The sequence below is a fragment of the Convolutriloba macropyga genome, chromosome 9, assembly GCF_964194025.1.
Source record: "Convolutriloba macropyga chromosome 9, txConMacr16.3, whole genome shotgun sequence".
NCBI classification, from domain to species: Eukaryota; Metazoa; Xenacoelomorpha; order Acoela; family Convolutidae; genus Convolutriloba; species Convolutriloba macropyga.
In genome coordinates, this window is record NC_134476.1 from 39,182,649 (window position 1) to 39,194,838 (window position 12,190).

At 34.2% G+C, this 12,190-nt stretch overlaps 1 protein-coding gene across 2 annotated transcripts in view; it reads left to right on the forward strand.

Moving 5' to 3' along the window:
* Nucleotides 1–12,190, forward strand: part of LOC142345772 (uncharacterized) — an 86,312-nt gene that overhangs the window by 37,305 nt on the left and 36,817 nt on the right. For both annotated transcript variants that reach the window (XM_075398093.1, XM_075398094.1), the window contains exon 8: nucleotides 1,355–2,778. In XM_075398093.1, the coding sequence (XP_075254208.1) occupies nucleotides 1,355–2,778 (1,424 nt within the window). The remainder of the gene's footprint in view (nucleotides 1–1,354; nucleotides 2,779–12,190) is intronic.

Consider the following 12,190-nt stretch of genomic DNA (forward strand, 5'->3'; position numbering starts at 1 on the left):
GCATTGTTTGTTTTAAAATAGGTATGATTCGCCGAAGATGCTGCATATCAAATTTTTCAAAGGGTGCTTTTGATGTATGTGATCAGAATGGTTAATGTATTTTCATTATTGCCTACATTTTTGTTATCGCTTTCATTGAAATTGGTTGGTAAAAGCTGTTTTTTTGTTTAATAGCAGCACAGCGATAGCTGGGGCTATTATTGGCCTTCTCTTGGTTTTTACAATTCAAAGAATTTGAATTGTATTGGGGTGCTGTCTTTTTTTATGATCTGTTTACACATTTTTATGATTTTTGAAGTCAAATTGCAGTAGTGATTTTTTTTGGTCACGCCGAAACAGGAAGTGGAGCGAAAAAGCGAGTGGTTTTGCGGCGTAATTTTTTTTCGCTATAAATTTAAAGTAGAGTGAGAAAACGGTGTTTAAACAAATATTCGCTTTCTCGCTAGAGGTTTTTTTGTTCACATGCGGCAATTTCACTTTGATTTTTACTGTTTTTTCGATTTTTTGGATCGCATTTTTTTCTAAATGGTTTTTCCAATCCATTCATAGTCCGTTCTAGGTCTAGTTTTCTGTTTAGTCAATGAAAATTCTTTGAATTGTACGTCAGGAAGAGTCCTGCTATGTTTTTTTTATTTCGTCGTTCGTTTGGGTGATTAAATTTTTGGTCACACTTGACTTACCTACCTCACTCTCAAAAATGACTTCCTCACTTTGAAATTGACTTTTATTTATTTTAATTCAAAGAGATCAGGTCAAATGTGTGTGTGTGTGTGTGTGTGTCTAACTCTAAATGAAGGTTTTTAGAGAGCAGCTAATAGAGGCAGCAAAACTTATACAGATTTTTCATCGAAATATAACATATCAGCCTTCAATGAAAAGACGAATTTTTTGGTCTGTCTTTTTTTACTGTTTTTTTTTTTTTGAGGTTGCAGATCTAAAAAGCTATTGCGGCTATTTTCTGGCAATCTGCCAGTTATGTTTTTAATGGTCCTTATTGTCAGTTAGTGGGTCATAGAATCAATTGCGCCTATTTTTTTATTCGTTACCAGTTAAAAAAAATTGTTTCAATTCCCAATTGAGATTTTAGAAATTTGCATGCTATTTTTCTTGAGAGTGGGCTGAACTGCTTTTCCCAAGAGTCGGACAGTAATCTTTCTACCTGCTACCAATTATTTGTAAAGTACAACATTCGTATCTAATGTTTACGGCGTATGAATTACCCAGTGGTTTTGGCTTTGTTCCAGTGCGTGGGGGTGTTAATACTCGGGACAATTGCCATTTAGCCATGCTAAGTATTAATTTAAACGTCGTCATGACTATTAATGTAATATCTAACTCTTCCGTTCTTTTTTAGCTGGCTGTAAAGTACATCCATTTAATTGACAGCTACAAAGAGAAGAAAAACATGTTAGCAGAAAAGGACGAGAAGATATCCGAGATGGAAGACGAAATGCGAGCCCAGAGTAATGATCACATGAAACACCTGGCTCAGGTTTGGAAACATCACGATAAATTCCGAGAGGCTGTATGTCCAGCGAACGAAGCTACGATTAGCAGGCTGAAATCTGAGTTGGAAGCGGAAACAGCAGCACATAGTGAATGCAAGACTTTGCTAGAGACTGCGTCAACTAAGCTGGATTCGTTGAAAGCGGAGTTAGAAACTGCTAAGCATGAGATGTCACTTTTGGACTTCAACAGAACCAAATGTGACCAAATGGCTTTAACGAACAAAGATTGGCGAAAGGAGAAAGAAGATTTGGAGAAGAAGTTATTTGAAGCTGATGAAGTTTGCGCCAAATTGAGTGAAGAGTTAGAAAAAGTAAGAAGTGACAGAAGTTTGACTCAAAATGAGCTGAAAGAGATGCTGGATTCTTTGAATGTTTCGAATTTGTCCGATATCTTCAAGTACCATGAAGATTTAAGAGCCAAGCTGAAAGAATTTGAGCTGCAAAAGGAGAAATTGACAAAGGAACTTGAAATAAACTTTGATACAATTGCCGATCTGCAAAAGAATAACACGCAATTGACTGATAGGATTTCAGAGTATGATTCCGAAAAATTACAATCGGAACAGAAGTTTGCTGAATTGGAAAAGGAGTTGGTTGGTAAACAAAAACAATACGATTACATGATGGACAAATGCGCTGAGCTCAAACAAGAAAAGGAAGCCCTCCTCTCGCGCATTGCTGTCCTAAGTGAAGAGAAAATGGAAACGGACAGTAGATTAGATGAATTTAAGCAGCCCTTTGCAGACACACTTATTTCTAAAGTAGTTGAACTTCATAACAGTACCATCGATTCTTTCCAAGATCAGTTAAAAGAATTTAAAACAATTAATGAGTCTGAGAGCAAGGATAAGCTTGACGTTCTTGCGTTGATATCTGAAGTTGAGAAAATGATGGTAACTATCGGCGTTCATGTATCGCAATTAAACAGAAGATTAACAGTTGCCAAAACTCGCCTTAGTGTCGGAGTCCAAAAGACATTGAACGGTTCCTTGTCTTCGCAGGAGCTCAACACAACTACAGACCTAGGAATCGTTTCGCAGGATTTGAATGCCTTGCTTGACATGCAGCCGAAGACTAAACTGGCGACTTCGGATGTTGTCTTGAAATTACAGACCCAATTGATGGAGAAAGATCTGGAGCTGAGTGAAGTGAAAGCTGAAATGCACGAGAGGATTGAGCGAAATCAAGCGGTGGTTGTGAGAGCCAATCAGATTGTGAGAAAATCAAACGTTTTGACAACTATGCGCGAACGGGAAGTGCAAGTTAAAAGGTAACATTGCTGAAATTTTCATTACCAAGTGTTTTCCCCGCACTATTCTTATTTTCATATGTTTATTAATAGCCGCACAGCGATAGCTGGGGCTATTATTGGCCTTCTCTTGGTTTTTTACAATTCAAAGAATTTGAATTGTATTGGGGCGCTGTCTTTTTTATAGCTGCGAAGCTGTAAGCTGAGCGTAGCTATATTGCGGTGCTCTTGGTTTTTTTACGACTTGAAGAGGAGTATTGGTTTTCTTAAGGTTTTTTTTACCGGAAGTACTATTCGTTCAGACGCTTTTTTGACCTAAAAGCGAAAGCGAGAAAAATTGCCGTGTGAACTATTTTTTTCTGAGCGAAAGAAGTTTTTTGATAATGCGCTACGTTTAGTGAATGACTTTTTGACTTTGAAAAGTAGTTTTTGACTGAATGGCACATATAGATAACCGTTTTTAGCCGTTTTTTCGTCTAAGTGGCCCATTTTTTTGCTTGTAATTTGGTTTTTTTGTTCTAAATGATTTTTATTCGATGCTATATTGAAATGTAAACCTTGGAAATTATTAGCACAGTGTTTTGCAGAGCCTGAAAACGCGTTTCAAGTTCAAAATTGGCATAAATTTCTTGATTTTATATTATAATTAATTTTTGTCTTTTTTCCTATTATTTTCTTAATTTGTGGATCTTTTGGCGGTCTTTTTGTCAAGAATCAGTCAAAATGACAACTTCCCGTTGACAATTCATATACTCAATGCCTCTTTTTACCTCGATGTAATTTTGTTTTATAAAATTGTACATATGCTAATCCGATTTTTTTAGTTTTTTTTCCTATTTTTCTCAGTTTTTTGTCTGTATTTTGGTTTTAATTACTAGAAATATTCTTTTTGTGCAACTTGAGGGGCTTTAATTTCGTTTCAATATAAACGTCATTAATTTTTTAGCATTAATTTTTGAAAAACAGTTAATTTTTTTATAAATGCAGTCCTGAAAATTTTTTTTGCAAAATGTTTCAATGTTTCGTATGTTTGATTTCTGCCTTTTCTTTTTTTGATCTGTTCATGAGGATAGATTTTTGTCTCGGATGAATCGTTGTCTGTTCTATGTCTCGAATGCTGAAAAATGAAATGGTGTTAGTTTTTCTTGTTGTTTTAAATTTGATTTTTAAACTTTAAAACTTTTAAACTTTGATTTGAACTTTCAAAAATCAAGAATTAGTCTTTGTTACGGTGTTCCTTAAATTGTGTCCATGTTTTTCACATTCTTGGTTGTATCATTCTAGCTCTGTCCTGGCACCTACATTTATACTGGTTATATTGATTTTTTCAGTTATTGACAAATTGAATGATTTCGGCTTTTTCTTAGATTTTCGTCATTCCTTTGGGTTGCAATTGATTTCATTCAACATAAGGCAGTACTAAGAGTTTACTAGAAAAGCTTTTCCAGAATTTCCGCTTATTACTTTTTATTGTATTTTTTCCGACCTTGGTATTGTTCTTAAACATTTTTTTGCCTTTAAATATTACTCTGTTGCTTTTCTATGATTATTTTAATTTTTGAATTAGTTTGAAATCATGTCTAGCATATATACAAGATAAAAAAAGTATATGTTGTTTTTGTCTAAATTGCAAAGATGAGAAATCTAACTGTAGTAGTTTTTCTGGTTCTTAACTTTGAGCATTATTTTTTGAAAAATTTAATTTACTTTTTAAGTTATTATTATCTGCCGTTTGCAGTAGCGATCTTTTTGAGATTAGAATCATGAATTTTTACCGGAAGTACTATTCGTTCAGACGCTTTTTTGACCTAAATGCGAAAGCGAGAAAAATTGCCGTGTGAACTATTTTTTTCTGAGCGAAAGAAGTTTTTTGATAATGCGCTACGTTTAGTGAATGACTTTTTGACTTTGAAAAGTAGTTTTTGACTGAATGGCACATATAGATAACCGTTTTTAGCCGTTTTTTCGTCTAAGTGGCCCATTTTTTTGCTTGTAATTTGGTTTTTTTGTTCTAAATGATTTTTATTCGATGCTATATTGAAATGTAAACCTTGGAAATTATTAGCACAGTGTTTTGCAGAGCCTGAAAACGCGTTTCAAGTTCAAAATTGGCATAAATTTCTTGATTTTATATTATAATTAATTTTTGTCTTTTTTCCTATTATTTTCTTAATTTGTGGATCTTTTGGCGGTCTTTTTGTCAAGAATCAGTCAAAATGACAACTTCCCGTTGACAATTCATATACTCAATGCCTCTTTTTACCTCGATGTAATTTTGTTTTATAAAATTGTACATATGCTAATCCGATTTTTTTAGTTTTTTTTTCCTATTTTTCTCAGTTTTTTGTCTGTATTTTGGTTTTAATTACTAGAAATATTCTTTTTGTGCAACTTGAGGGGCTTTAATTTCGTTTCAATATAAACGTCAATAATTTTTTAGCATTAATTTTTGAAAAACAGTTAATTTTTTCATAAATGCAGTCCTGAAAATTTTTTTACATTTTTTTTGCAAAATGTTTCAATGTTTCGTATGTTTGATTTCTGCTTTTTCTTTTTTTGATCTGTTCATGAGGATAGATTTTTGTCTCGGATGAATCGTTGTCTGTTCTATGTCTCGAATGCTGAAAAATGAAATGGTGTTAGTTTTTCTTGTTGTTTTAAATTTGATTTTTAAACTTTAAAACTTTTAAACTTTGATTTGAACTTTCAAAAATCAAGAATTAGTCTTTGTTACGGTGTTCCTTAAATTGTGTCCATGTTTTTCACATTCTTGGTTGTATCATTCTAGCTCTGTCCTGGCACCTACATTTATACTGGTTATAATGATTTTTTCAGTTATTGACAAATTGAATGATTTCGGCTTTTTCTTAGATTTTCGTCATTCCTTTGGGTTGCAATTGATTTCATTCAACATAAGGCAGTACTAAGATTTTACTAGAAAACCTTTTCCAGAATTTCCACTTATTACTTTTTATTGTATTTTTTCCGACCTTGGTATTGTTCTTAAACATTTTTTTGCCTTTAAATATTACTCTGTTGCTTTTCTATGATTATTTTAATTTTTGAATTAGTTTGAAATCATGTTGTCTAGCATATATACAAGATAAAAAAAGTATATGTTGTTTTTGTCTAAATTGCAAAGATGAGAAATCTAACTGTAGTAGTTTTTCTGGTTCTTAACTTTGAGCATTATTTTTTGAAAAATTTAATTTACTTTTTAAGTTATTATTATCTGCCGTTTGCAGTAGCAATCTTTTTGAGATTAGAATCATGAATTTTTGAGGTAAGTTAATAGCTCTTTCAGCTTTTTGAGACTATCAGTGTTTTGACTATCTTAGTTATTTTGCACTTATCCTTCCCAAACGTTTTCAATAATAAATTTTTTTGCGGCATTTTATTTCTCTTGGTGACAGTGGTTTAAATTTCACCAATTTTTAGATCAGACCGCGGGGGGGGGGATGAAACAATTAAAAAAGGTAATGGTTTTAGCTGCAATTAGGGTTTTTGTCAAGTTTTTACGCTTCGAATCGCTTCCGGAATTCTTCCGGCTATGTTTTTTGTTTCGTCGTCTGACGCTCTTTTTTCGTTTTACATTTGTTCACACAGCAAAGCTGAAAAAGTCAAATTTTTTGAATGACTTCTTCCTCTCATTAACGGCATTTGCGCGCGTGACGTCATTTCTCACTCGCTTTAGCCAAAAGTTTTTAGTTTATTTGCGTGATTAGATTTTGATCATACGTGACTTACCTCACTCAATAAAATGACTTTTGCACTTTAAAAGTTAAGTTTAATTTGACTTTGTTTAAGGTCAAAGGAGCTCATATCTGGAGTAAAGGTCCCTAATAAGAGGCTTCTGTGGAATGAATTTTAACAAGCTTTATTAATTTATCGCTGAATGTTTTTTAGCCTAGTTTTTTGAGTGGCGTCGATTTTTTTTTTCAATTTAGATCTGTATCTCTTTCTATCTCTATTATATGGCACGCAGGTCTATTCTTTCGCAGCTATTCCGGCGATCTGCCGGCTATGTTTTTTAAGACCTGTTCACACATTTTCATGATTTTTGAAGTCAAATTGGAGTAGTGATTTTGGTGCCGAAACAGGAAATGGATTGAAAAAGCGAGTGGTTTTGCAGCGTGAATTTTCTTCGCTCTAATTTTAGAGTAGAGTGAGAAAACGATGTTTGAACAAAAATTCGCTTTCTCGCTAGTGGTTTTTTGTTCACATGCGGCAATTTTCACTTTGATTTTTACTGTTTTTTCAGTTTTTTTGGATCGGGTTTTTTCTAAATGGTTTTCCCAATCCATTAATAGCTCATTCTAGGCCTAGTTTTTTGTGTGAACCAAATTTTCATTTCTCGCTAGTGGTGTTTTGTTCACATCCGGCATTTTGACACCGATTTTTTGTTTTTTAAATTTTTTATCTGATTTTAGAAATGATTTTCCCAATTCACTCATAGTCCGTTATAAGTCGTTTATTGTTTAGTCAATGAAAATTCTTTGAATTGTACGTCATGACTTGTCCTGCTATGTTTTTTTAAAGATCTGTTCATTTATTTTCATGAATTTTGAAGTAAAATTGGAGTAGTGATTTTGGTCACGCCTAAATTTAAAGTAGAGTGAGAAAACGGTGTTTGAACAAAAATTCGCTTTCTCGCTAGTGGTTTTTTTTGTTACATTCGGCAATTTCACTTTGATTTTTACTGTTTTTTCGATTTTTTGGATCGAATTTTTTTTTTGTAAATGGTTTTCGCAATCCATTCATAGTCCGTTCAAGGTCTAGTTTTCTGTTTAGTCAATGAAAATTCTTTGAATTGTACGTCAGGACTTGTCCTGCTATGTTTTTTTTTTACTTCGTCGAACTTTTTTTCGCTTTACCATTTTGTCGCCTTTTCAGCATTTTGCTTGAAATCTTGTTGACTTCTCAAGGCTAGATTCTCTCCTCTCATTCTGCTAAAAGTGATTTTGAACATCAGTTGCTTAGCAATTCAATTCAAAATTAACAGAGTCAGAATAAAAAACTGAAGTCAGAAATAGAAACGGGATAAGTAAACCCATAATGCCCAATTTTAGATGCCTGCTATTTGAACGTCGTTCCTATAAGCCTTAGTTACCAAGTTACCATCTCTTATGCTTATTGGTATTGATAGTAGCCCCTGTAGCCTCTCTAAGAAACAGAAAAAAATTCAACCAAGAAATGCCATCAAAATAAATCGGACTTAAAAAATGTTTTTGTACAAAAATATTTTTTTCGATATCTATTCTTTCAATCCCAATCATGCTTATTGGAATCAACGGCGGCTATTTTCCGGCAATCTGCCTGATATGTTTTCTATTTTGGTATGTATGATTTTATACCGAGCCTAATTGACGAAGTAAATCCGAATTCCAAGTGACGAAGCGTAAAATTTATGTGGCATGCTCTAATAGTTTTGGACCTTTTATGGAAATAATCAAGTTGAATTGACTCAAGCACTCATTTCTTTTATTATAGCTGAAAGCTGAGCGTAGCTATGTTGCGGTGTTCTTGTTTAATTGCTCTCGAAGTTTGAGGTATCGGGTTCGCTTCCCTCCTTGTTCGGAGGTTTTTTGCACGCATAAATTATCAAAGCTAAATCCCTGAATTCTATTTCCCTGCCTGTCGTACAACAGCTATTTGCCTGACGTTAGTCGGTTTATAATTTTTTACAATCCTCGAACAGGCTGTCGTAGTATTTGTTAAATATCTCGATGATTTTTTGGAGCATGTTTAAAACAGGTTGCAAAAGTCATGCCGCATGTGAAAATTAAGTGTTTAAATCAACCGGTTGAACGAATTGGAGAGCAGAGTGAAGAGAGTGATTTTCTGTGCAGGTCGCGTTTTTGAGAGAGCGAGAAAAGTTGCTGTGAAAAATTTTGCCTAGCGAGTTTTTTCTGCGGCTCTTTCGAAGCATTTTTAGTTGTTAATTAATAGCCGCCGTCAGCCTCTCAACGGCTATTGTTGCGGCGCTCTCCTCTTTTTAATTCGCTTTACCCTTTGATCACGTTTTCCGTTTTACATAAGTAACGATTTTCACGCTTGACTTCCGACTTGTTTCACTCACTGTTTCAACTGATTTCAAATTCTTATACGCATTGTAGGGATACGGTCAAAGTTAAAAGAGCAAAATCAAAAGATAAAAAAACAGGAGAAGCATATAAGGCCCGGTCATTGAGTATTAGTGCATTAGGTTATCATTAGGGTTTTAAAGCGATTGCTAGCTGGCATTAGTATTATGCTTAATAGCTTTCCGTTGAAAAGCTGAATTAAGTGTGATTTTAGAATCTATCCGAATATGCACAATCTATACACCAAATAAGAACACTTTGACACTTAGAAAAATCTGTCATTTTCTATCTCTTGATTTTTTTCTTTCTGTGGCATTTTAATTTCGTTAATCGCATTTTAAGTTTGTTTTAGTTGAAAAAAAAACAGGTTAAATTTCACCGATTTTTTTTCTTTCTGGTTCTTTGCTTTTCAGAATTTTTTTCGTGTTCAATTATTAAATAAGGCTTGTTGGAAGGTTTTCTGATGCTTGGTCAATTCAACAATGGTTTGATAGCATATTTGTTTATAAAATAAATTAATTAACTGTGCAGTTTTTTGTAGTTTTTTTTACTTCTTGGCTTATGTTTTTCCAGCGGGTTTGGTTTTCGTGTGGGTGCTCAATGAAAAAGCAGGAATTGTTTGAGAAAGCAGGAAGATACCATCTCTTATGCTTATTGGTATTGATAGTAGCCCCTGTAGACTCTCTCTAAGAAACAGAAGTAATGTCAACCACGAAATGCCATCAAAATAAATCGGACTTAAAAAATGTTTTTGTACAAAAATAGTTTTTTCGATATCTTCTATTCTTTCAATCCCAATCATGCTTATTGGAATCAACGGCGGCTATTTTCCGGCAATCTGCCGGATATGTTTTCTATTTTGGTATGTATGATTTTATACTGAGCCTAATTGACGAAGTAAATCCGAATTCCAAGTGACGAAGCGAAAAATTTGTGGCATGCTCTAATAGTTTTGGACCTTTTATGGAAATAATCAAGTTGAATTGACTCAAGCACTCATTTCTTTTATTATAGCTGAAAGCTGAGCGTAGCTATGTTGCGGTGTTCTTGTTTAATTGCTCTCGAAGTTTGAGGTATCGGGTTCGCTTCCCTCCTTGGTCGGAGTTTTTTTGCACGCATAAATTATCAAAGCTAAATCCCTGAATTCAATTTCCCTGCCTGTCGTACAACAGCTCTTTGCCTGACGTTAGTCGGTTTATAATTTTATACAATCCTCGAACAGGCTGTCGTATTTGTTAAATATCTCGATGATTTTTTGGAGCATGTTCTAAACAGGATGCAAAAGTCAATGCCGCATGTGAAAATTAAGTGTTTAAATCAACCGGTTGAACGAATTGGAGAGCAGAGTGAAGAGAGTGATTTTCTGTGCAGGTCGCGTTTTTGAGAGAGCGAGAAAAGTTGCTGTGAGAAATTTTGCTGAGCGAGTTTTTTCTGCGGCTCTTTCGAAGCATTTTTAGTTGTTAATTAATAGCCGCCGTCAGCCTCTCAACGGCTATTATTTCGGCGTTCTCCTCTTTTTAATTCGCTTTACATTTTGATCACGTTTTCCGTTTTTTATGAGTAACGATTTTCACGCTTGACTTCCGACTTACTTCACTCACTGTTTCAACTGATTTCAAATTCTTATACGCATTGTAGGGATACGGTCAAAGTTAAAAGAGCAAAGTCAAAAGATAAAAAAGAAACAGGAGAAGCATATAAGGCCCGGTCATTAAGTAATCGTGCATTAGGTTATCATTTGGGTTTTAAAGCGATTGCTAGCTGGCATTAGTATTATGCTTAATAGCTTTCCGTTGAAAAGCTGAATTAAGTGTGATTTTAGAATCTATCCGAATATGCACAATCTATACACCAAATAAGAACACTTTGACACTTAGAAAAGTCTGTCATTTTCTATCTTTTGATTTTTTCCCTTTTTTTGGCATTTTATTTTCGTTAATCGCATTTTAAGTTTGTTTTAGTTGAAAAAAAAAACAGGTTAAATTTCATCGTTTTTTTTTCTTTCTGTTTCTTTGCTTTTCAGAATTTTTTTCGTGTTCAATTATTAAATAAGGCTTGTTGGAAGGGTTTCTGATGCTTGGTCAATTAAACAATGGTTTGATAGCATATTTGTTTATAAAAAAAATTAACTGTGCAGTTTTTTGTAGTTTTTTTTTCACTTCTTGGCTTTTCCAGCGGGTATGGTTTTCGTGTGGGTGCTCAATGAAAAAGCAGGAATTGTTTGAGAAAGCAGGGAGATACGATCTCTTATGCTTATTGGTATTGATAGTAGCCCCTGTAGACTCTCTCTAAGAAACAGAAGTAAGTTCAACCACGAAATGCCATCAAAATAAATCGGACTTAAAAAATGTTTTTGTACAAAAAGTTTTTTCGATATCTTCTATTCTTTCAATCCCAATCATGCTTATTGGAATCAACGGCGGCTATTTTTCGGCAATCTGCCGGATATGTTTTCTATTTTGGTATGTATGATTTTATACTGAGCCTAATTGACGAAGTAAATCCGAATTCCAAGTGACGAAGCGAAAAATTTGTGGCATGCTCTAATAGTTTTGGACCTTTTATGGAAATAATCAAGTTGAATTGACTCAAGCACTCATTTCTTTTATTATAGCTGAAAGCTGAGCGTAGCTATGTTGCGGTGTTCTTGTTTAATTGCTCTCGAAGTTTGAGGTATCGGGTTCGCTTCCCTCCTTGTTCGGAGGTTTTTTGCACGCATAAATTATCAAAGCTAAATCCCTGAATTCAATTTCCCTGCCTGTCGTACAACAGCTCTTTGCCTGACGTTAGTCGGTTTATAATTTTATACAATCCTCGAACAGGCTGTCGTATTTGTTAAATATCTCGATGATTTTTTGGAGCATGTTCTAAACAGGATGCAAAAGTCAATGCCGCATGTGAAAATTAAGTGTTTAAATCAACCGGTTGAACGAATTGGAGAGCAGAGTGAAGAGAGTGATTTTCTGTGCAGGTCGCGTTTTTGAGAGAGCGAGAAAAGTTGCTGTGAGAAATTTTGCTGAGCGAGTTTTTTCTGCGGCTCTTTCGAAGCATTTTTAGTTGTTAATTAATAGCCGCCGTCAGCCTCTCAACGGCTATTATTTCGGCGCTCTCCTCTTTTTAATTCGCTTTACATTTTGATCACGTTTTCCGTTTTACATAAGTAACGATTTTCACGCTTGACTTCCGACTTACTTCACTCACTGTTTCAACTGATTTCAAATTCTTATACGCATTGTAGGGATACGGTCAAAGTTAAAAGAGCAAAGTCAAAAGATAAAAAAGAAACAGGAGAAGCATATAAGGCCCGGTCATTAAGTAATAGTGCATTAGGTTATCATTAGGGTTTTAAA